Here is a 24,624-nt window from a genome sequence, read left to right as displayed (position 1 = left end):
TATTTTAACATGCAAAGTCCAGCATCTAGCAGCCCATATTAATACTCCAAGCACTGGTTGAATTCTAACACTTACTTAAATCCAGGAATTGCCCACTAACTCATAACAATACTATTCAGAAGCTTAGGAGCAGCACTGGAAGCTGCCTTGAACCAAACCATTGGTCCATCTTTCTCAGCTCTGCAGGGTTAGTCAGGAGACATTCTCAGCCCTACGTGGAGATGCCAGAGGTTGAACCTGAGACCTCTTGCATGCAAAACAGGTGCTCTACCACTGACCTTTCTGTCATACTCATCAGCTATAGGTCTGACAGTGAAGACTGGCTATGCTCAGCACCAAAGGGGTCTGAGAAGATCTTGTCATTGCTCAAGCCAATGAGCTCAAGCATGAGCAAGCTATTTATGGGTCAGAGAGTTCCATCTGATCTGTTGGTGTACAAGGGTTTGCTTGCTGGTCTTACAGGTCTCCCTGGTCTTCTTGCTTCGGCAAGAGCTGGGTGACGGTGCACAGACTGTCTTCTTTGCAGTTCCTGCAGGTCACAAGCTCATAGACCCAGAGTGGTCTTGGTGCTCAGTGTGTGAAGGAGGGAAAGAAGTGGGATTATTTCATTCTAAATCAGACCAGACTCAATTCACACCCATGGAAAAGAAGCGGCTTGGCTGGACAGCCCACCCCACCCCATGTATTGGCCTTGGCATGCCCACCTCCACCACTTCACCAGTGTGCATCTAACTTAGCACAAATACTGGTCCCTAATGAGCTGTAGGGCATTACAGTGGTACCTCGCAAGACGAATGCCTCGTAAGACGAAAAACTCGCAAAACGAAAGAGTTTTTCATTTTTGAGTTGCTTCGCAAGACGGATTTCCCTATGGGCTTGCTTCGCAAGACGAAAACGTCTTGCAAGTTTGTTTCCTTTGTCTTGCAAGTTTGTTTCCTTTTTCTTAAAACCGTGCATTCACTTCGAGGAGCAACTCGTAGCACGCGGTGTGGTAGCCTTTTTTGAGGTTTTTGAAGACTTTGGTGATTTTTGAAGCTTTTCCAAAGTCCCTGCTTCGCAAGACGAAAAAATCGCAAGACGAAAAAACTCGCAGAACGAATTAATTTCGTCTTGCGAGGCACCACTGTATGCTTATTCACCTTGGCTGAGCCACTTAACTCTCGCTCCCATACAGTGCTCATGCAGCTGTAAAATTCGAACAGCGGCTTCCCTCCTGCAGTGAAGCTTGCCTCATCTTCGGGTATGTTATTCAGGATCGTCCTGATGAAAAGCAATGAAGAAACGGGTCCCTTATTGTGACATAGCCCTGTGTGTGTATTTGTGTAAACAGCTCTCTGTGTGCAAACTTAAGCTGCGTGTGTTATTGGTAACAAGGTTATAAAACAGGCAGGGCCAGTGTTTTCCAACTTGGTTTGGGTTTCAGCTTTGCTGGGATCGCTGCTGTTTGGCTCCTGTGGGCCCAGTGACCTCAGGCTGGAACTGAAGTGGCAGAAAGGGAGCATGCATGAGTCAAGCAGGTGGAAATCGTTGAGTGGTGATAATTGTTAGAAACCTAGCCAGAAGGATAATGTAGCTCAAGAGATGGAAAAGAATGCTTATACTACCCACTTTAAACAGTCATGGTTTCCCCCAAAGAAACATGGGAACTATAGTTTCTAAAAGGTGCTGAGAATTGTTAGGAGACACCCCTATTCTCCTCACAAAGCTATAATTCCCAGAATTCATTGGGAAAAGGGATTGATTGATAAACCAGCCTGGGAATTGTAGCTCTGTGATGGAAATAGGAGAATAACCTCCCATTCTAAAATAGCAGGCAATATCATTTTAAATGAACAACGCATGCTTTTTGTGTCTCAGTGAGTGTTTACCAGAGATAAGCCCATCCTCCATAGTGCTGCTCTCTGTTCAGGAGTGCAAATTCACCTCATCATCTAACATTCAGTGCATTTACACTAAATGTGCAGTTCTTGTGGCGATAAGTTCTGCAGGTGGGTTATGATTAAGTGTTTCTCTGTGTACGTATACCTAGTGCAAGCACTTTCACCTTTATCGGTTTCCACATGTAAGGAGCAGCTAACCCAGCTTTTGTTCTAAACAAACGCTTTACACCTGCATTTTTATTTTACTTCCCCTCCAGCCCAACTTAATTGCATGTGTAATGTTCTGCGGATAGCAACGGAATTGATTTATGACGGCTGCCCAAAGTCCAACTTGGCAAAGTAGCAAAGGTAACTAGTTAATTAGTAGACAGGCTCCTGGGTTGCCCAGGTGCAGCTAAAGACAGCCTCCCATTTCATCCATTTAATGGTTGCAAGTGAACCAGGCTCTGCATAATGTGTGTGGTTTTTAAGTTGCTCTGATAAACAGGCTGTGGGCTTTTGGTTCACGCTTCCAGCATCTTGTCCTTGTTAAAACATAAGCAGTTTAAGATCTTGTCCTTTTTCTGCAGTCAATTATAGGGATATTTCCCATTGTTTTTTCTCTCCACCCCCCCACCCCTCACTTTTCTTCTATTTTCTTTCCATAACAAAGTCTTGTGGTTGTTCCCTGCTTCCTCTCCTTGGAAAGAATAGACTCTTCCAAGTTGGTATCATCTGTGCATTTTAATACGTGTGCTTAATTCACTGGCTCAGGCGCAATCTGGTATGTTGCACAGTTTGTGACTGGATGACATGACAAGGGAGGGGTATTTAGTGACTAATTTCTAGAGGGAGGAGAAACTGAAGGTTTGTCATGTGGAAAAGTACTTTAGCCTATTGAAGCAATGTTGTTTAGAGAATCAAGTAGAGCAAGAATGGCCCACACTGCATGTAAGCCGCGAGACTGAAGAGCTTTCTTAACACACAAGAACCTTTTCCAAGAAGGATATATTATATACATATTTTAAAAATCTCATTCTAGACCAAATCTTTAAAATCTGGGAAGCAAAAAAGAGCGGTAGCATGTGGAATGCAGACTAACCATCTCATTGCTCTACCAGTAGAGCTAATTAAATTAATGTAAGTGGCTTTTATTATTTGGAAAGGAAGAAACTTTGGAGTGGCAAACATCAATATTTGGCTTGAAATGTTGCCTGCATGCTTTTTTCTTTTAATATTGGTTTATCAGCATCTAATAACGGAAGGATTTGTGAGGTAATAACTAAGCGTGGTTTAAAAGATTTGTGTCTGAAGGGAATATTTACAGGCGAGAGTTCCTTTTGTGGACTTGGGAGGTAATAAAAAATAATGTACTGCTGCCTTTTTAAGGCAATAGAGAGGTGGGGTGCTCTTCTGTGTCTTGCAATTTACAGATTACTTGAATTTTGGTATGAAATGAAGTTGTTTCAATATGATGATAAATTGTGGTGATTTGCTTTCCTGGTGGGATATTCAGTGCAGCAGGGGCACTCAATTTATTTGTGTTAAGGAATGTATGTAAGAGCAGCACCTGACCCAAATATGCAGATGTAGGAGTTGGTTAGGTATGCAGGCATACACTGTTTTTAAAAAGCAATGGAATAATAAAAAAATTAAAATGTAAGCTACTGTTAACAAAATGCCTTTGTGTGTGTGTGTGTGTGTGTGTGTGTGTGTGTATGCGTGTGCATGTGTGTATCATATAGAATATAAATAGGGAGGCCACTTGTACTAAATGCCCAAAGAGGTTCAACAGGAAGAGCTATGTGACATACGCAGTTAGAAATGCATAAAAGGAAGCAACCTCTCAATGTGATTGGGCTGCAGATTTGCTGGTCATCTGGCTAGCGCCATTTCACACAAGATGAAATTCTTAGGAGAAAAACACTTCTTCATGGGAAGCAGTCGGAAACACTCACATACTCCTCTGCTTGTTTCTTAGGCTGGGAAGCTGGGATCAGCCATAACTTCATATCAGGTGCACTGCTTGCCAGTGTCTTCCCAGAAGTCTCCTCACTAATGTTGTCTTGGGTGAATCAGGAGAGCAGCCATGTTCTGTTGTAGCTCAGTGGTAGAGCATCTGTTGGTACAATCCACTGGAGCCTGTCTTCGCATGCAGGGGAAGTCTCCAACTCACCAAGGGTTTGAGACCTATAGTTACCCTCACCTGGTTTATCCAGCCAGTCAAAGCTGTTCCCAGGATGTGGCCGGCCGCTGTCACATGCTGACAGCTTCTAGAAGCTGCAGGTGAAAGCTGAATGCAGAGTGGGAACCAAAGGTGGATAAACTACCCCAAAGGAGCATGGTGTGTACCCCACCAGAGGTACTCCTCCTCCTCCTCTAACACCCCATACACTACCCCATGCACCCATGAAGCAGCACATAGTGTGGCCAGATTCAGACCTCACTCTAAACCATAGTTTATAATGGCAAAAATGAGCCAGTGAGCCATGCCCCTTCTTCCTGTGGCACAGCAGTGAGGAAGAGTTCAGAATCCTTTCCTTCTAGTTTAGAAGGAATAAATAAGCTGCAGCTTATTGTGTCATCTGTACATGACAAATGGGGGTTAATCTTAACTATGGTTTGCTTGAAAGAATGCAACTTCAAACCATTGTGCTGTGAAGTTAGGTTGTTTAAACTATGCTTAACATTAACATTAACAATGTTTGGAAGACACACTAAACTGTGGTTAATTGAAAATAGAAATGAAAGCTTCCGTTCTCCTTATGGTTGGGCCAGAAGGGAGCTGGGGAGGGGGAAGCACATAAGGCAATTTGTACTTTCAGTGGGAAACTGAAGGCTTACATTACATAATGTGTGAAAAGACCCTAAGCTATAGACTTGTGTGTGTATATATATCTTGGTAGACTGATTTGTTTTGCTTTTCTACTTTGTTTTTATCTCCTGCACCTCCTGCCACACCTTATTTTCCTACTTACTTTTTGAAGTTGTTTGGCTACTTGCCTTCCCCTTCTTCTGGTGCCTAAGGATACAAACCCTCTCTTTGACCTCTGGTCGCAAAATAGAGGCCTCTGCAAACTCCCAGCTGTGGAGATGGGTGTAATAGGAGCCGGTGTTATGTATATCCTGGCTTGGGAATTGACGAAACAATGAAAAATAAACTCGTAGGTGGGGAAGGGAGAGAACTCAGCCCTTTGTTTTGGTAGCAATGCAGAGCACCTTGTGACGGCTACTCAGTGGGTAACATCCTCTCCCTGTGCTTAAATTGTGGAAAGATGGTTTTTCCTAGTTAAGGTCACCATCCAACATGTGGCACCTCCTAAGTTCCGTGGCTGTCAGAGACATTTGAGCTCAATGTAATTGTGCAGATGTTTTGAAGCTCATACCGGATATATTCAGTGGAGCACCATGTTTGCAGGATGTGCAAACTATACATCTTATTTTGGTGGTGGCTGTTGTACCAGAGGAACAGCTGTAGGGCAGTCAGTGTCCACTTTTACACCCCATAAAGAAGTGCCATTCTACCTATATAACCTTCAACGTAACCACATGGGGTGTATCTGGCTGCTGTTTATCTGACTGGGAAGGTTTAATGGGCAAAGATTTTGAACACATGTCTAGATGCAGTTCACCCCCAACTTAATTGGCCTTTTCATACGAAGCCTTGTTCCAAACGTGGATCATTTTATGATGTCATATCTGGGATTCACCTTTAGATTCATTTTTCTACATTGCAAAGGAGGAGCACAAATCCCTCCCCCTCTTTCTACCCCCACTTGTTCATACGTCTTGTCTCTCAAAACTGTAACAGATGGTGCCAAAAGTTGCTTCATGTGTGCATTTTGCTTAGGTAGAACACACCAAAATGGTTATCTGAAATCAGAATAATGTTTATATAATCTGTGCGCTTTCACCCCCAAGAATAATAAGTTCCAGAATTCACGATGAAGTTGTTATAGTAAGTCGCGGGCCCGCAAATGGTGCCCACCTGAGAAGTACCAGAACCACGCTCCGGCTGGGGAAAAAAGCTCTGGAAATAATTATGAATTAGTGTGTGTATATACAAATGATGAGGGGAAGGCTCTTTAGTATTGTTGAATATTGTATGTTATTCTACCTATACCTCTAGAGTTAGATAAAGTATAGGTAAGGATTTTCACTTTCAAAATTAGATTTTTAATTTTATGTCACTGCATCCTTGCCTAGGATAACCGAGAAGTGTGCCACTTAAGTGGATTTCTTTGTGTTACAGATGCAGAGAGAAATCTTCCCGAATTCTTCTCGGCCAGGATCCACTGCGCATCCCCCTCATGCACTGCCAATCTCTCCACCGGCTACGCCAGTGCCCCACTCCATGCCTCCCTCCCCATCCAGGATCCCCTATGGCACTGCCAGGCCAGTCGGCGGCCCTGGCAATGCCACCATTCCCAGGGACAGGCTCTCAAACATGCCAGCCTCGAGATCCATCTCACCGAGCCCCAGTGCCATTTTGGAAAGAAGGGATGTGAAGCCCGACGAGGACATGGGTAGCAAAACTCTTACTCTTTTTCGGAACGAGGGGCTGTACGCTGACCCTTACTTGTACCACGAGGGCAGGATGAGCATCGCAGGTTCACATGCGGGGCACCCTCTTGACGTTCCTGACCACATCATTGCTTACCATCGTAGCACCATGAGGTCTTCAAGCACTTACTGTAACCCTCCTATGCAGCCTGAGATCATGGAGCAGTCACTGTACCGGCAAAAATCAAGGAAATACCCCGACAGCCACCTGCCGACCCTGGGCTCCAAAACTCCTCCTGCCTCCCCTCACAGAGTAGCTGATGTTCGGATGGTAGACATTCACGCCCATCACAACTCCCAAGTGTCTCCTCACACCATTCACCTTGAGAGGTCGTCTCCAGGTCGCCAGTCCCTTAAGAAAGACCCAGGGACACCTGTGTTCGTAGAAGCAAAACCAAGAAATGTCATGGGCTTACCCGGCATGGCTGAGGTAGTCCCGTCGGTACCTGACAAGAAAGCTTTTGGCTATGGATCAGCAGTGATACCCAAAGAGAATGAGACCAGGTAAGGCAGAGCAAGATGGTATGGCTTTTGTCTGGATGAGTGTGTGTCATGTGACAGCTGGAGGACAGGTAAGATTTGAGTCTCTCCCGTGTCCTTCGTCACTGTGGCCTCTTAGTCTTGTGTGGCAGCTTCAAAAGACCCAAATGAGAAACGGGAGCCCTTCCCCTGTGGCCCATATTCGCTCATCCTGCTATAGGGGTGCATTCAATGGATGCATCTTGTCCACTTCTAGGCTTTGTAGGGGACCCTTGGCAGTTTTTCAACTCTATGCGTCCTTTGTTCTTGACGTGCTTACATATGGCTATGTGATATAGAGGAGATATTCTTGTAACCCTGTTTGCCGGGTTGGATTCTGACTTAGAATAGACCCACTGAAGTCAGTGGGACTGAAGTTATTGATGATTAACTGAAGTGCCATAGATTTTGATGGGTTCATTACAACTACTACTACTACTACTTTATTTATAGCCCACCCATCTGGCTGGGTTTCCCCAGCCACTCTGGGCAGCTCCCATCAAAATATTAAACAGAATAAAACTTCAAACATTAAAAACTTCCCTAAACATGGGAACTAAGTATGACTAAGTCTGGATCCATCCTATTATCTTGTTAAGTAAATAATATGTTGTTTATTGTGCACAAGCTTGTGCCTTTCTTGGTGCTAAAAGCAAATAAATAAAAGGAAGGAGAGAGAGAGAGAGAACAAGCTGTACTTATAGAAATTTATTTTATCTTAATGGTGTGATCCATGGTGTTTCTTACTCGATTCTCATGAATCAAGTGAGTTATACTAATAGGGTACAAACTTGATAAAACCAGCAGGTCCTGCCCTCTGACCAGTAGCCCTGGTGGCAGGCAGTAGGGATCTGCATTGCTCCCAGTTTGACCATCAGGGTGACTGCCACTTTCCTTGCCTAGTAGCTAATTCCAGATTTCTTACATCATGAATAAGAATTTATTGTGCCGGTAATGATTATATGAGGTAGAGATAATTGCTTTTGAGCTGTAAACACGTCATGCATTTAATCTAGAAACAGCCATCATAACAGCTTGTGTCTCCAGTCACTTGTCCAGCCGTCCCTCATTCCTAACCACAGATTCCTCCCCCCACAGGTCCCAGAAGTCGAATGTGCTATTACTCTGTAAGCTGCTGCACAGCCTTTAAGTAAGCCTCCTAAATGCTCACTTTAGGACCAAGAGTGGCTTATTCTTGTGAAATTGACAGTGATAAATAGACCATTTTCATAATGGTGCTGCTGAATATATATACATATATTTAAAAAGCCTGTGGTTCAGATGCAATATTGAGCACATTAGTAAAATTATGCAGCCACCTTCCTGCTTTTTTTTCTTTTTAGAAAAATAACTTTCTATGGCTATGGGGCCATTTAAGAAGCTTCTTCGGAAAGCGAAAAACCATTTCCACAGATTAGTCTGTTGTCTAACCTTGGAAATGTTTACCATGCCTCTGAAGTCTTAACTTTAAAACCATAAAAGCAATTTGGTTTGTAGCAGTTTAAAATAGCAAATGCAAAGCGGTCCCAAAGTAGTGAGCTAATTCTGACTTAGCCACAGATTTCCAGGCTAGCCATTAAATCTGGCAGGCAGATGCCTTCCTTGCATGATTTATCCCTTGGTGGTGGTCTTTACCTGGTTCTAGAAGACAATACTTATTTCAAGTGAAGCGAAGAAGAGGTCTGTACTCAGGGCTTGGTTTAGTTAACTAGCTATAGTTAGAACAAACCACAGCTCCCTGAGTTTGGATGTCATGGGGAACTGTGGTTAGTTCTAAAGAGAGAAGGTGGGAGCTATTTACTTAACCCTTTCCCAAGTGTGAAGGAGTAGGGGAATGGAGAAGATGCGAACCCAAAGATTTAATTACAAGTTGAGCTGAGGTTCAGGGGAGAGTTTGGCTCTGCTTGTAATAGCTTCAGCTTTTCAGAACTGGAGGAATTCATTTAGGACTGCCCTCCCCAGTTCCAAAATTCTGCTCCATCTTTAGCAATGATCTTCAGCTTGCAAAACGTGGTCCTCCACCCCGAGCTATGTGTCTGTTCTCTCTCGCTCTCGCTCTCTTTTTCTGAGAGAGCTTCAATTTAGTTTTCATTATAGTATAAAATAATTGGAACACTTCCTTAATAATATATGTGTGAGAGTGCTACTCCTCCAAGTTGCTCACCCTAAGATACATCATCTGTCTATATTTAATGCACATGTAGACTAATGAAGCAGATGAACTTGAATGGAAGATTTTTTTGACTGGCATTCTGGTTTATGCCTGCACCAGGCATGATGATGATGATGATGATGTGTCACCTCTTCAATGTGAAAGTAAAAAAAGGTGCCTCTGGGAGAAGGAAAAAACGTATAAGCAGTGCTCAGATAATTTTAGAGTGAGAGGTAGAGATCAATTTAGGAACGTGTACTAATGCCCTGTTCTGAATGACCTCAGGCTAGTTGTAAGACAGGACAAGGCTTGTTTCACACAGAGCTTCAACTGAACAATAAGAAGAGAGATCTGCCAGTACAAAAGGAAGTATCACAGAACTCTGTTATTGGACTCCAGAGGGACACAGGCTTGTATCCATTGTGCTTCTTTTAGACTTTATTTTGGACAGTCAGAGAAGGAAGATAGTCTTGGAACAGAATAACAACTCCGCCCAGAAAATCTGGAAAGTGTGCAAGACTCCTTCTGCTTTGCTAGGTCATTGTGCAGCTTGATGAGTGTGTGCAATTCACAGCTGGGAGAAGAAACCTCCTTGGGGAAGGGTGCAGGTTTGCTATTTTGACTGTTCCGTACCACCCTTGCCAACTTCAGGCTTCCTTGCAAGGCAGTCTTGCTAACGGTGTGACTTCGTACTGCTCTTTAAAATGATTCCTGCTGATTTGGCCTGAGCAGAAGCAAGGCAGTAAGATTCATACCCCTTTCCTGAAAATGTGGATTAAGGTGGTCCTGTTTTGCAAAGGCATTCCAGAGAAGAGACTGCTCCTAGCCCTCAAAGAATCTCACTTCTCAGCTAGGTGGATCTTGCATGCTGACCTGAAAGGAGCCTTCAAAGTGAACCCCAGCTAAGGTGGGTCTTGTGGGTCATGATCATTAGATTGACTTGGCTCACACTGCACACAAAAGGGGCTTTTTTTGTTGTATGCTTTCCCCTATAATATGCATTTTTGTACACATTTCAGATGTAAACAGACACATTTTATTTTGCATTTTTGAGCCACAAAATTCAGGGAAGTGTGCAATCCAAAGGTTAACTGTTTTCTAATCCACATATAAGTCTGTGATTAGGTTATTTCCGTGCTCTCCCAGAAGCAAATAAATGAGTCCCATTCACTTTGCGTATTAAGTGCCCACTGTAGCTACTGCTTGAACCGTTCCTTCCTGCTTTCATTCCTATTTTCAAAAGCAGCATAATTTCAATGCTTGGTTCAACGTATTTAATTTATGTATTTACATATGTTTTTAAAACATATGCCCTGCCCTTGAGATGACTACACGCCACCCAAGGCAGCTGAAAACAATTAGAAACAAAAATAAAATACAATTTAAAAAAAATCAAAAACAATCTAATAAAACAGACAAGTCCAGGAGATAAAAACAAAAGGGTTGGATAGAAACTTATGGAAAGCTGCCTTATCCTGAGTCAGGCCAGTGGTCCATGCAGCTCAGTGTGGTCCATATGGGCTAGCAACAGCTCTCCGGGTTTTTCAGGCAGGTGTCTCCTCCATCTCTACCTGAAGATGATGGGTATTGAACCTGTGATCTTCTGCATGCAAAACTGATGCTCTGCTACTGAGCTATGGGGTGTGTGTGGGAAGCCTGCCTACATAAGATGCCTAATATGATGCTTGGTTTTGAAATGAGCAATTCTGCTGCACAGTAAACCTTTGTACTTTAAGCCATAGAATGAGCCCACGCTATAAATAGGTCCACAACTGTACAAGTTGCCCATCTACTTGGAAGGATCACTTTTCCTCGTAGGACTTGTTCAAAAGCATCTGTCAAAGGGGATTAATGTTAAAAACAAATCTTGATCCATTTGGTGACAGAGCAGATAATGTCTTCGACTTTAAATGGAACTAAAATAATGACCAAAGAGGGGAGAGTTCAGAGACTGAAAGCAATTGTGCCATAAGAAAGAGTCAGGTGGCAAATGAGGTGAAGACAAGAGAAGGCCTGGGTCATTCAATAAGTGGTTTTCATGGGAAACCTGCAGAAGGAACAAGAATTGGCTGCTATTAAGTTGAAAAGGAAGTCAGGCAATACTAAGGCGGTTTAGAGATGGGCGGGGGGGGGGGGGAATGCTTCTAATTTGGACCGGCAAACAGAGCTGACCCAGACGTCTTTATAGGTGTTAGGAAATGGCCTGATTTGCTATGGATCTTTGGTGTTAAGATGACTTGGTTTGTTTGTTTAGTGCACGGGTGGAGAACCTTTGGTCCATGGAGCAGGGCTGGCCCCTCAAGCATGCTGAAGGACTGGATCCTGCTGAAGGACAATCCTGACATAGTGCCAAGGATAGAGGATGCCATTGCATGTTGATAGGAGTAGCACAAAGGGACCAAGGAAGCCCAAACCAGAGGAGTTTACTTATGGAGTGGAGGTTGAGAGTTACAGGAGTTTGAGAGAAGAAGTACAACCCACAAGTAAAAAGGCGAGAAACTTTCTAAAAGAGCCGAAGTTTGCAGTCGGTGTTGGAGAAACTCAGGCAAGCAGTACAGACGCTTGCAAAGAACACAGCGCAAGGAAGAAGATTCCAGTTCTTCCGGAGAGAGGGGACAGAGAGACGCAGCAGGAGGGAGAGAAGACCTGTTAAGAAAAAGGCTACAGTAGCCTAGAGAAAGGATGATCAGAATGTAGTGGGAGAACTAAGAAGTTAGCTCAGATCATAAAAGGCTTGGAGAGAGATCATAAGGGGCAGCTGTGACTGTTGTAATGAATGTTGGTTTTAGTCCGTACAGCACTTTGACAAAGGATGTGGTGGTTTGGTCTTCCTCTCACACAAGGTACATGAAAATTAATGGCCAGGAGGCACTGAGCAAATTCCATGGTGTCTTCCTTTCTAATCTTGTGGTCCTCGTTCAGCTAGAAAAGAAATCAAGTCTTGAAAGTTAAATACATTTGGCTTTAACAAACGATTCTCTTGTCTTACAGAGAGAGGATGCAAGCAATGGAGAAACAGATTGCCAGTTTAACTGGTCTTGTTCAGTCTGCGCTTTTAAAAGGGCCAAATACAAGTAATAGCAAAGAGGCTTCTAGGTAAAACAAAAGAATTCATTAAATCTGTTTCCCTGTAATTATTTCATTGATCACCACAGGGGGCAAAAAGCCCAGGCACTCTTAGGGGAGAATCTTGCACCCCATGGAGGATGCTGTGGGGAATGCTTGCCACTGACATCTTTTGGGGCAGGATTTTTATTTTTCAGCTTTAATTAAAAAAAAAATGGCTTAAAAGTTGAGTTTAAGCAAGGAGTATAAAATGCACAACACGTTTCGAGACATTCTTCTTCTTGGCATTATAATCAGTCAAGTGAATAAATGTATTTGGAGATTTATCCCTGTTTTGTTTTCAATCATCGATCAAAGTATTTATTAACCGCCTAGTGGCATAAAATATCAAGGCGGTGTGTGACATAAAATACCACAAAACAACACAAAATTGTAAAAAATGGCTCATATAAAAAAATAATAAGTAAAAAACTGAGTAGGTCTGTCAGCTTAAAAGTCTTCAAGACACATCTGATGGTGCACAGTAAGGATGCCTGCAGAACCTCTGTTGCAGAGGTCAGGGGTTCCATGCTTGGGATTGGTGGCACTAAATGCCCAAATCAGTATTTAGGGGGCTCGGAGGACAACTCATAGTGCTCCTCTGGGTGTTTAAAGCTGTATATTAAATGAACAATCCTAGACCCTACCAGTTTTTAACAATAAAAGTCCATTCTGTATTCCAGATAATTCAGGTTGTCATTAGAATCAAAATTCTTGCTAGCTGATTTATTGATAGTTGGTTTGCTGTCAACAACCGGGCTTGCATAATTATTTCCCCATTTTTTTGTTTCATTTAGTGAGAAGATGGTGAAAACTGTGACTAGTAAAAGCAGCGCTGAGAAGACAGGTAAGACACTGTGTGTTATGAAAGCGCCTTTTGCTTGAAGGGAGTGCAGGCAATTAACAAAAGGGTTCCTTGTTTGCTCCAGCCTTTAAGATGTAGTATCCATGCGAGTCCAAGCAAAGGGACCAGAGGGGCAGCTAGAATACACTTTTGCTAACAAGGATAGTGCTGTATTTAGCCTGGAGTTCTACACTGGAAAGTGTTTTTGCAGTTTGGATTTGGAGAAAGAAGAGAATTGGGGTTTTTTGCCAGAGCTTGGGGTGCTAGTGTTCTTCAGAATTTGAAGCATGATTCTCTGTCCGGTTGGCTGTTTTTAAGGGAGTCTGCTTGCTTCCAATAGACCCTGCTTGTATGTTTCTGAATCAGGATGCAGAACTGGTGAGATTCAAGCTAACACAGTTCTCTGTTTAGCCTGTGAGGCTGTTTCCCCCCAAACCACACCCACTTGTTGTATATGAGATCCGGTACTAGGGAGGTAGAGATACCGTTCCATTGGCTGCACAACTGAGTTTCCCATAGGAGCTCCATTACTGCAACCAATCTCTACAGGAAGCCACCACCTACCAGCTGATGGGCAGTGACTCAGGACTACATATCAGCAGCACTTTCAAAGCTCCACATGAAAAATTAGCAGAGTCTGTGGAGGATGGATGAAAGGGTATACAACATTTGTGCAAATTCAGCCTTCAGCTTCAGACAAAAAATGCAGATTTCCATTAACAAAGGCTCGTGAACTGTGGCCTAGAAGAAGGACATCAGCATCACACAACATTTGGCTGTATGAATCATGGGAAGATCTGTATCTTTTCTTTTCTTTTTAATGAGATGCTAACTTTATCCCTGTTTAGTGCTCCCCCTTTCCTGTTTTTGTTCAGTCAATCGATGATAGAGCTTGGGATGAGGTGCAAAACCACCACACCAGCTCTTCTTTGTGCTATTTTCAGGACGGATCTTGTAGAAAACCAGTGGTGCAGTCATACCCTTGTAGGGGAAAAGGTGTCGCACATGAACCTGTCTTAACAATAAACAGGAAGCCTGCAGCCTTCCAGGACTTCTGTTTCATTGTTTTGTTATGGTTCATGGGACTGCTTTTCCAGAACTCTGCAGAAAGCCGGAATTCCTTGGAATGCTTCAGAAAACGTGTTGCTGCTTTTTTATGGTGTCCTGTTCTTTGTCCTGGGGTGGGGCCCTCCCAAGAAAGGCAGTTGCAGAAGTTTAAATGTGCAAAGAAGAGACATGAGCTCAGTAGCTGTAGACTTGGAACTGGATTGTGTTTCCTGGAGAAAACTCCCCCTCTCCCCAGCTACTGTCTTGAGCACGAGAAGAATGGGCTTGACTTTGGGGTCATGTGAAAGTGTCGTGTTCTACGGTGCATGTTCTACACTTTGCTGCTGTGATTGATACGTATCCAGCCCTGTGCTCATGCAGTCCTTTTTCCCCCTTCTCCAAATTCAGTACTTCCTGGGCTGAAATGTTTTTGGAGGAAGGCACAGATGGGTAGATGGGTGTGGTAGGCAGTGAAGGAATGCGCATCTGCCATTTTTATTTCTCTCCTGGGAAGATTATGCTAATTCTTTTTATACCCTTGGAAAAAAACACAGTGTAGGTCAAATGCCAGCTGGCAACATGTGACTAGCCACAGAGCAACAGACGGGGATGTCTTTCCCTGCCCTCCTTTCCCCTTTCTGGACGGGAAACTCCTCCAGAAGCTCATCAGCTGAGCGACAGGCAGGCAACACAAGGATTTTGTGCGTTGGTATCAAGCCCATATGTGATCTCATTGATGTTAAAATTTCAAGGCAACTGCAGCATGAGGCAGTAAAAAATAAACCTGTTTATCACCATTCCATGCTATGTTTAGGGTTTTTTTATTATTATTATTATTATTATTATTATTATTATTATTATTATTACTGAAGGGCATAGCTAAGCCTCATGCCTAGATTGCAAAATGGAGGCATGACTTAACCAGTCAGAAAGGGAATCTGTTGCAACCAAGTTAAAGGTCATCCCATTGTAGCTGCCCACATGCAGCAGACAATTCTAGATCATATCTGATGATGGGAGAGGAACAGGAGGAAATGGAGCTTTGAAGATGAGGAGCTGTTGATAACTAGGTGTGTCACTTTTCAGTTCAGCAGATTTAAGACATATTAGCCCTGTTTCTTCTTCCCCCTCCTTGCTTCATGTATTTGGGAAGTGTGAAGATGCTTGCAGGCTCCACTCCATATTCCTTGCCTTAACCCTAATTAAGATCTCAGGTGTACAATAAAACCATGGTTTACATTGGAGGAAGAGGCCAGGTTTGCACATAACACTAAGCCCAACCACGATGCTGTGGCATAAAAGAGCAATTATGTGAGCTCCCAAAAAGGATATCACTGGTTGTTTTGCTGCTGCTCTACATTAAGTTAAGCTGTGATTTGGCTTAGCCTGTCATCTGAACCTGAACCCATGGTTTAACTCTTTCTAGCTGTAACCAAGGTTCGTCTACCTGCTTGTAGAAAATCCCGAACAAAATTATATGGGTGAGTTTTGAGCGCTGCGGATAGGTTCGGTCAGATATACGGGGATAAGGGAAAACACATGCCTTGTTCAGCAACTCATTTTGAACACAGTAAACAGCAGTTATCACTTGATGATTCCTCTTATTTCTTCAGTTATTAACACCACCTATTCTTTACCACCCTATCAGTCGACTACTGAGTTAAAGGGGAGGCAGCCTAGGACATGATAGGAACAATCTGTGATCTTGCGTTTGCATTGTTGAATGAATTAAGTGATCCATAGGAGCCTTAACATTTTATGATAGGAAGAGGAGAGAAAAGGTGACGGAAGCTTCACTCTTAATTAATCAGTTTGCTGCTGTTTACATTCAGGATCTGCTCATGTCTCCAGTGGGAAGAACTCGTTACTAGCTATCGAAGCTGCCCCTGCCAGCGTCACACCTGTTGGCTCCACAGCCATGCAAGTCAGCCTCTTTGACATGAAACGCAACGTGTCGGATCTCCGTCTCCAGCTGCACCAGATGCGGCAACTACAGGTATTATTGGGCCTTTTTTGCTTGGAGGAGGAGAGGTGCCTGTGATGGACACTTTCCCCCTTTTAAAGCAACAGAGTGTCTTGTTGTGACACTTTAAGGACTATCAGATTTATTGTGGCATTAGTCTCTGTGAAATTTATGGCGGTACAATAAATTTGATAGTTTCCAAGGTGCTGCAAGACCTGATGTAGTTTTTTTGCTGCAACCTGCTAACATGGATGTCCCCTGGAAGCTGGTTTCCTGATAAGATTGTGCACTTGTTAATTTCTTCTACACTCTATGTGTCAACTTAGAGACTTTGGTTACAGAGGAAAGGAAGTAGCAGAAGAACAAAATAATAATAATAATAATAATAATAATAATAATAATAATAATAATAATTTATTTATACCCCGCCCATCTGGCTGGGCCTCCCCAGCCACTCTGGGCGGCTTCCAAAAGAATATTAAAATACTATGATACATCAAACATTAAAAGCATCCCTAAACATGGGATTGAGTGTTTATGTGCCAAATCAGCTTTTGTTATTCTGAGTCCAGTTTGTCTGAAATGTTTTGTTGATATATTAAATGTATGAAACATGTGGCCCTCTAGATGTTGTTGGAACCTGACTCCCATGACCCTGACCTTTGACCCTTGCTGGCGGGGGCTGATGGGAAGCAAAGTCTAGCAACAGCTGAAGGGCCACAGGTCACCCAACACTGATATGGATATATATCTGATAGGGAGGTTGATTTAAAACCTACCCCCACCCATCCCACATATTATTGTTGTTGTTGTTGTTGTTGTTAAACTTATAACCCTCCATCTGGCTGGGTTTCCCAGCCACTCTGGGCACCAAACCAAGTGGCAGATGTTGGTATTTGGAAGGTTTTAGTAAGTATAGAGGGTTAATAAAAAGTTACTTTTTCAAACAACATTCAGACAGGGGTCCCTAGGATGCTCAAAAGTAGGGCATAAATATTTGGATGGAGGAGAGTCATCTGTTATACATGGAAGCTGCATTTAGCTATCATGGATTATAGTTGATTTATCATTCCTTCCTGGATTAATCTAACTCATGAGTAAGCAAACTAAGGCCTGGGGGCCGGATCCGGCCCAATCGCCTTCTAAATCCAGCCTGTGGACGGTCCAAGAATCAGTGTGTTTTTACATGAGTAGAATGTGTCCTTTTATTTAAAATGTATTTCTGGGTTATTTGTGGGACATAGGAATTTGTTCACCCCCCCCCCAAAAAAAATACAGTCCGACCCCCCCCACAATGTCTGAGGGACAGTGGACCGACCCCCTGCTGAAAAAGTTTGCTGACCCCTGATTCTAACTCTTTAGAACAAAACCTGTTAATCAAATGAAGGAAAATATTTTTCCTCATGTGTATCTTTTGTTTAAGCTATGATTCGGCACAGTGTTGGACATACGGAAGCATACTTCTGCCTATATCAGTCAACCGTCCCTTTTCTCTCTCCCCTCAATCCCCCACCACCACCATCCAGTTGTCATAGTGCTCTGCAGAGGTAGAGACTTTTCTTAACCACACTGCCACTATTCATTTTACTCATCTGAAGCATAAGAAACTGGGGCGCTCCATACAGGTGCGGTTACTTTTCACCATACTGGACCTTTGTGAGGAGATGGAAGGATTAATCTTGGAAGGATGACCCAACTTAATTCTGCCTCTCTGCCATCTGCTCATGGGGAAACTATTTATTGCCTAATAGTTGCCAGGGTGCTGCCACATCATGCATGCGGATGAGCCATCAGTTGGATCCAGTTCATCGTTTTCTAGCTATTTTTAAAGAAGTGCGTCTGTATACTGTTGAGCCTAGATAGCTGCTGAGATAATCTGGAGCTGTGTCTCTTAATTGTTTTGTTGTCAGAATGGCATCATTTGGACCCTGCAGGGACAAGAATAAAACTTTGGGTTTCCAGCCCATGCATCTGATGGGAAATTCTGTAGGAAGAGGCCTTAGATAGCAATACTGGCTCCCTCTACGCTAGTGGCTATAATTTCCCCCTATGAAACGGCAGGTGTATGTCTAGTCACACTTGGCTTCAAACCCCCCACATTTACTAATTTCAGAACCTATGGGGAAGCCGGCACCCAGGCATTTTAGGGGATCCTTGCCCCCTACAAACTCATAACAATATGAAGGTGCAGCAACAGAGCCACTGCCGGTCCCCAGCCAGTTTGTTGACTGATCAGTGGTATATGCAACTCCCCCAGAAGTATAATGAACTGGATTAGCAATGCACTCACTTTGAATTGTTATATAAAAGGAAAAAAAAAAAAGGAGCATTAAATCATGCGCCTGGCCACGAAAGCAGAGTAATTAGATAATTCAATCATATGAAAAATTCAAGGCTTAGAACAGCAAATCCTATTTGGGAAGTCACTTTTAATATATAAACTGATGTTCAGCAATGTGGCCATGCCTTTGACTGTGTGCAGAAGAGAAATGGGAGCGTTCAGATAAATCCGGCCTCTAGTAATCCTAAAATAAATAAATAACCAAATTATTTTGTGTGAGCGTAAGAGATGTGGATAGGTGTGCAATCGAAATTTCATACAGATTTTAAAACCAGCTCTTTGTTTTTAATTTGGTGCTAGAGAGTGGGTGGGTGCCTTACCAGTACTGAAGCTGCTCACTTTGCCAGTTTAGTTTTCAGATTTATAACATCCAAAGCTCCCTTATCCTGAGTTGGACCAGAGATGCTTCTTGGCTAGAGTTGCCAGGGATGGAACGTGAGACCTGTGGCATACACAGCTCATTCACTTGGCACTAAGCTGTGATCGTCCTTGCAAGTCACATCTTAAGTTCTGTAAACCAAAAATAAAAATAAAAACCACACTTGATATCCACTGAGACCTCCCCCACCCCAAAAAGCAATAAGCACTTTACGTGGGTTGTAATGAAAAATGAAAGCAGTCATTCAGGCATGTGGAATCTCATGCAAGTCAGACTTGCACTCTCGATCTTAAAGCTCTTTCAGAGCTCATTTACAATGGCAGAAACATTCTAGCAGCAGCTCTGATGCAACGCAGGCCGGGTGTGCATTTCTTGTGCATTTCCCCCGTAAAACATGCATTGTATATGAGCATTTTGGTACACTTCTTCGAGCCAAGGAACGTATTGCAAATTATGGAAAAGTGCAAAAACCAAATGGGAACTGCAGTCCAATTCATGTGGTAGTCCAGAAAATTCAGTCCAGTTGACTTTAAAATTCAGACTGAATGAAACCCTCTAGTAGCAGTACTTCAGCCACACTCTCTGACCTGCTGCCTACAGGTCGAAATTTCTGATATGCAGACTGAAGTCCTCTGGCAAATTGCCGGTTTCTGTTAACACTCAGAAGAAGTGGTTGTATGAAGGCTCCTTTTGGCTCCTCCTAAACTGGTTCTTACCAGTTTTGTGGTCAGGCTGTACGCTTGTGTAGTAACACTGGCCTTACTGATAATGGGTTTTGAAGAATCTCTACCTCATTGTCCTGGCAGATATGATAAGAAGGGTTCAGCAAATGTTTTATGCAAGTCGGGATAAAAGGAGCAGCGTAGGAGGTCATGGGTCAGCAGCTCGGCTTCTCCAGAGTCACAGGAGCACTTGCGCTCCTGGTAGGGGTGTTTCTGCATCTTTCCTCCAGGACACCTGAAGGGAGAGCTTTTAAGTGCACCAGCGTGAAGGCTCTTCAGTTCTTTTCAACCAAGAGTGCTAGATAGCTGGTTTGCCCTTGAACTGTAATACGCGCATCCCCATATGGATGTTCTACTTGCACACATGGTGGGAAATAAATAGAATAGAATCATACCAGGAAATGGTGGGAGAGAGCTGGAGAGTCCTTGTGGTTCATGAGGAGATCCTCCTCAGAGCCTGAAGAGGGCGTCAGTGAGGGCAGAGGAAGCCCCAAAGAGACCTGAAGCGCAGTGGGGCTTTGTTTAGGCTGCTCAGCCTCCCTGCCTAATAGCTGACACACAGGGTAGTGCAGCAGCCACAGCCAGTTTCCCACGCATCCTCCAGCCGGCCCCAGAGCTTCAACTCTAGTTGAAAAGAGAGTTGTGTGGGGAGAGAGGGTGGGAGAGAGAGCTGGAGAGCAGGGGGTAATAGACATTTAGAGGGTTTTTAGAGAGTGCTCCCCACTTAGGCATGCAGGAGCCCAGAATCTAACCGCCGCATCATTGTGAGGACACCTGTGCTTGCCTGAATGGGGGGAGAGTGTGTGTGTGTGTGTGTGTGTGTGTGTGTGTGTGTGTAGAAACCCCTGATTTTCCACATGGCCAGAATATATCCTGTTGTGACTTTTGCTTTTGTACATCTGTTGCCTCAAAGACATTTGTCTATGGCTCCACTCATCACGGGCATATTGTTGCCCCCAACTGATTGCCCTTTGGCTGGAAAGCATCCCCAAGTCCCATGTGCCTGGCCTAGGCTTGACTTATTTAACCAACCAGGAAAGCCACAGGGGCAGCCTGCCCCCTTTAATTTGGCCACTGGGCCAGTTGACATCATGGCTGCGTGTAAAATCCAGTAGTATGTCCTGCTTGCTAGAATGTTTTGGATAAAAAGCAGTGGCACCTGTGTCATTTAGCATTTAGTGTGCCAGCTTCAAGTGGCACCTATCACCTGCATGCACACAAGGGCACCAGGTTTTGGAGCTGAGTCCCAGTGCCCAACTTCACTTGAACGGTGGATGAGGCTGCAGGGTTCCTGCATGTAGCCACCCTCCAGGCACTTTGCTGAAAGCAGGTAGAAGGTGCTTCCCCCCCCTCCCTCTTGTAATGCTAGACCTCAAGGTCACCCCGTGCAATTGAGTGGCAGTAGATTCGGGACAGGCGAAAGGAAGTGTTTCTTCGCACACAAAGGCTAATTGAAATTTTCTGCAGATCAGCAAAAAGGGCTCCTTTCTGTGGGTTGACATCTTCACTATCGGCCAGCCCTTGATCTGTAGCTCTATGACATCGACTTCCAGAGACCAGAAAGAGTGTGCTGTGAAGGCCTCCACAGACCCCCTTGTGCCTCTGTTTGGGTTTCTGCCTGTAAATTATACATCCCTTTGTGAACAAATTTTGTTGGTGAATTGGCTATGGAGCTTGCTGCAACAGGATACAGAGAGGACCACTAGTTAAGAGAGCCTTGAAAGGAAACGAGGCAAATTAATGGAGGGCCAATCTATCAAAGGGTAGCAAACAAGTTTGGATGGCTAGAAGGAACCCCATGTTTGGGTGCACCATTTTCTAGGGAACAGCAGTGTGGACAGTCTGTTTATCTTGTGCTTCTCGACTCCCTGGAGGAATGTGGTTTAGGCCTTGTGGGAATCAGGATACTGGACACAGTGGTGCAGTTGGGTTGTTTTAGGCCAGGAGTGGGGAACTTTGGGCCCAGGGGCCAAATGCAGCCTTTACTACGTACTTTAAAAGGTAAAGGGACCCCTGACAATTAGGTCCAGTCGTGCCCGACTCTGGGGTTGCGGTGCTCATCTCGCTTTATTGGCTGAGGGAGCTGGCGTACAGCTTCTGGGTCATGTGGCCAGCATGACTAAGCCGCTTCTGGTGAACCAGAGCAGCACACAGAAACGCCATTTACCTTCCCGCCAGAGCAGTACCTATTTATCTAATTGCACTTTGACGTGCTTTCAAACTGCTAGGTTGGCAGGAGCAGGGACCGAGCAACGGGAGCTCACCCCGTCGCGGGGATTCGAACCGCCGACCTTCTGATCGGCAAGTCCTAGGCTCTGTGGTTTAACCCACAGCGCCACCCATGTCCCCACTACTTACTTTACCTTGGGTTAAACCAGCGCTGTTGTGTTTGGACCTCCCCCTCCACATTCTGCTGAGAGGGCCCTGTATATCAGCCCTAAATTCCTACCCCTTAAGGCACTGTTGGCTGGACTCGGTGGGTGTTCCAGCAGGCTGGCTTGATGCTGCTGCAGCTGCAGGCGGAAATGATATTGCTCCTGCCAGCTTCTCTGTGTTTTCTTCCCAACCTGCCCCAACCTCCAACCTTTCTCCCTATCTAGAGTATTTTGAATTGAAAGGCAGCAGCCAGATTTTGTCATGCACTTTTCTGTGTTGTGATGAAACCATTTGAGAAAAAGAGTCACTAGAACAGAACAATCTGTTTATGCCGTCTTCTGGAAGAGCAGCTGCTCAGTGTTGCTGGATTGCAAAGGGCAGTGGAATCGTTGCTGGTGGTTTGTAGTTGTGCCAGACAATGCCACATGAAAGAGCCCACATTAAAGGCTCCAGACCCATGTGAAATCGTGCTGAAGTTCTGATGGAACTGAACACGAAGTCAGGTGCATGGTGCATAAGCCAACAGTTTGTACTTCCCCCCACCCCTTCAGCTTCTACCTTCTCCTTGAAATAACATTTATTTGTGTGTGAAATTGGAGAGAGAAGATTTTTATTGTTTTCTTTTTAAAAAACGGAGAGAGAGGAAAGTGCATTCAGCTGCAGGATTGTTTATCCAAACCCAAATTCTGAGCAATATGATGCATTCAGATCTGAGGGACGTTAGTCAGGCAGGGAAAATTGAAGTTGATTTCTTTTGTGTAACAGCTGCACAACCAGGAGGCGCTAAGGGCCATGGTGAAGAAAGCAGAGCTGGAAATCAACGGCAAGGTGATGGAAAGAGCGAAGAGGCTGGAAGATCCTGTGCAGCGACAGCGCCACCTGGTGGAGCACGAAAGGCAGAAATACCTACACGAAGAGGAGAAAATTGTGAAGAGCTTATGGTAGGTGAAAGGGACTTGTCCCTTGTCTTTTGAGGTGGGGTTGCTCAGAGAAGATGCATGTGAGATGCCATCCAGAGCTACTCCCCTATGAGGAAAGGATGCAGCACTTGGGACTTCAGAGAAAAGCCAAGTAGGAGGTGACATGATGGAAGTTTATAAGCCTATGTATAGCACTGAGGGGACATGGGTGGTGCTGTGAGTTAGACCACAGAGCCTAGGACTTGCCGATCAGAAGGTTGGCGGTTTGAATCCCTGCTACGGGGTGAGCTCCCGTTTCTCAGTCCCAGCTCCTGCCAACCTAGCAGTTCGAAAGCACGTCAAAGTGCAAGTAGATAAATAGGTACTGCTCCAGCGGGAAAGTAAATGGCGTTTCCATGCGCTGCTCTGGTTCGCCAGAAGCGGCTTAGTCATGCTGGCCACATGATCCAGAAGCTGTCTGCGGACAAACGCCGGCTCCCTCGACCAATAAAGCGAGATGAGCGCAGCAACCCCAGAGTCACGACTGGACCTAATGTCAGGGGTCCCTTTACCTTTACAGCACTGGGAAAGTGGATGGAGGAAAGTTTTTCTCCCTCCCAGCCCTAGAATTCTTGGACATCCATCCAGTGAAGTAGAATGTTGGAAGGATACAGGACATGTAAAAGGGATGCAGCACCTTGTTAATGATGGCCACCAACTTAGATGTCTTCAAAAAGAGATTGGACAAATTCATGGAGGAGAAGGCAACCAATAGTTAAAAAGGTAAAGGTAAAGGGACCCCTGACCATTAAGTCCAGTCGTGGCTGACTCTGGGGTTGCGGCGCTCATCTCACTTTATTGGCTGAGGGAGCGGGCGTACAGCTTCCGGGTCATGTGGCCAGCATGACTAAGCCGCTTCTGGCAAACCAGAGCAGCGCACGGAAACGCCGTTTACCTTCCTGCTGGAGTGGTACCTATTTATCTACTTGCACTTCGACGTCCTTTCAAACTGCTAGGTTGGCAGGAGCAGTGACCGAGCAACGGGAGCACACCCCATCGCGGGGATTCGAACCGCCGACCTTCTGATCGGCAAGTCCTAGGCTCTATGGTTTAACCCACAGCATCACCTGCTTCCCAATTCCAATACTAATTCTAATAGCTGTTTTCTGCCTTTGTATAAGAACAATATAAAAATAAGGGAAAATACAAAAAAAACCAACAATTTTTTTTAAAAAACCCCCCAATAAAAACCATTCTTATACATGTGCAATTAACATTTTATAACATTTTAGGAAAGTCTTCTTAAACAAAATGTATTGGACAGAGAGATGCATGGAGTTATTCTATATACACAAAATATATAAGAATCAAACATGTATTTTTAACTCAGGCTGAAGTCTTACTCACAGTTCCTTGGGACTGAATACCACACATTGCCATGGCTTACAGCCATACAGATTTCCCAAGGGTTAGGATCAGGGTTTATATTTAATGCTCAAGTAAAAAATACTTTCACATGCGTGGGCTCTTGTTCAATGTGTGTAGCTCTCAAGCGGTTTCCCAGTTGATTTTGGCTTGACTGATTTAGACTGGTGGATGCATGCAGACCACCAGCCTGTGTGATTTGCAGCTTTTAATAGGAGATGGATCGGGGGTGGAGGGGAGAGGTGTAGTGGTTAGAGCACAGGTTTGGATGTGGGGGAACCCAATGCAAAGATACATTCTCGTCTCTGAAGTCCAGCCTTGGGCAAGTTGCCACTCACAGTGAACATGAAGCACAATTGCAATAGCACTTTAAAAAAGAAAGAAAGAAAGGAAACATAAGAAGAGCCTGTTGGGTGAGGCTAGTGTTCCA

General features: G+C 44.3%; 1 protein-coding gene across 20 annotated transcripts in view; it reads left to right on the top strand.

The window, feature by feature from the left end:
• KIAA1217 overlaps positions 1–24,624 on the top strand; it is a 356,312-nt gene that overhangs the window by 311,391 nt on the left and 20,297 nt on the right. For 18 of the 20 annotated variants that reach the window (XM_081834643.1, XM_081834639.1, XM_081834625.1 and 15 more), the window contains 5 exons: positions 6,112–6,926; positions 12,085–12,189; positions 12,996–13,045; positions 15,922–16,085; positions 22,636–22,811. In XM_081834643.1, coding sequence (XP_081690769.1) covers positions 6,112–6,926; positions 12,085–12,189; positions 12,996–13,045; positions 15,922–16,085; positions 22,636–22,811 — 1,310 coding nt within the window. Of the gene's footprint in view, positions 1–2,794; positions 3,000–6,111; positions 6,927–12,084; positions 12,190–12,995; positions 13,046–15,921; positions 16,086–22,635; positions 22,812–24,624 lie in introns of those variants that run through there. The other 2 variants (XM_081834634.1, XM_081834638.1) reach the window with 2 other exon arrangements.

This window comes from Podarcis erhardii (genome assembly GCF_964252035.2).
Source record: "Podarcis erhardii genome assembly, chromosome: 12".
Lineage (NCBI taxonomy): Eukaryota > Metazoa > Chordata > Lepidosauria > Squamata > Lacertidae > Podarcis > Podarcis erhardii.
The sequence above is the reverse complement of the archived record's forward strand: the minus strand, read 5'-3'. Positions and strand labels throughout refer to the sequence as shown.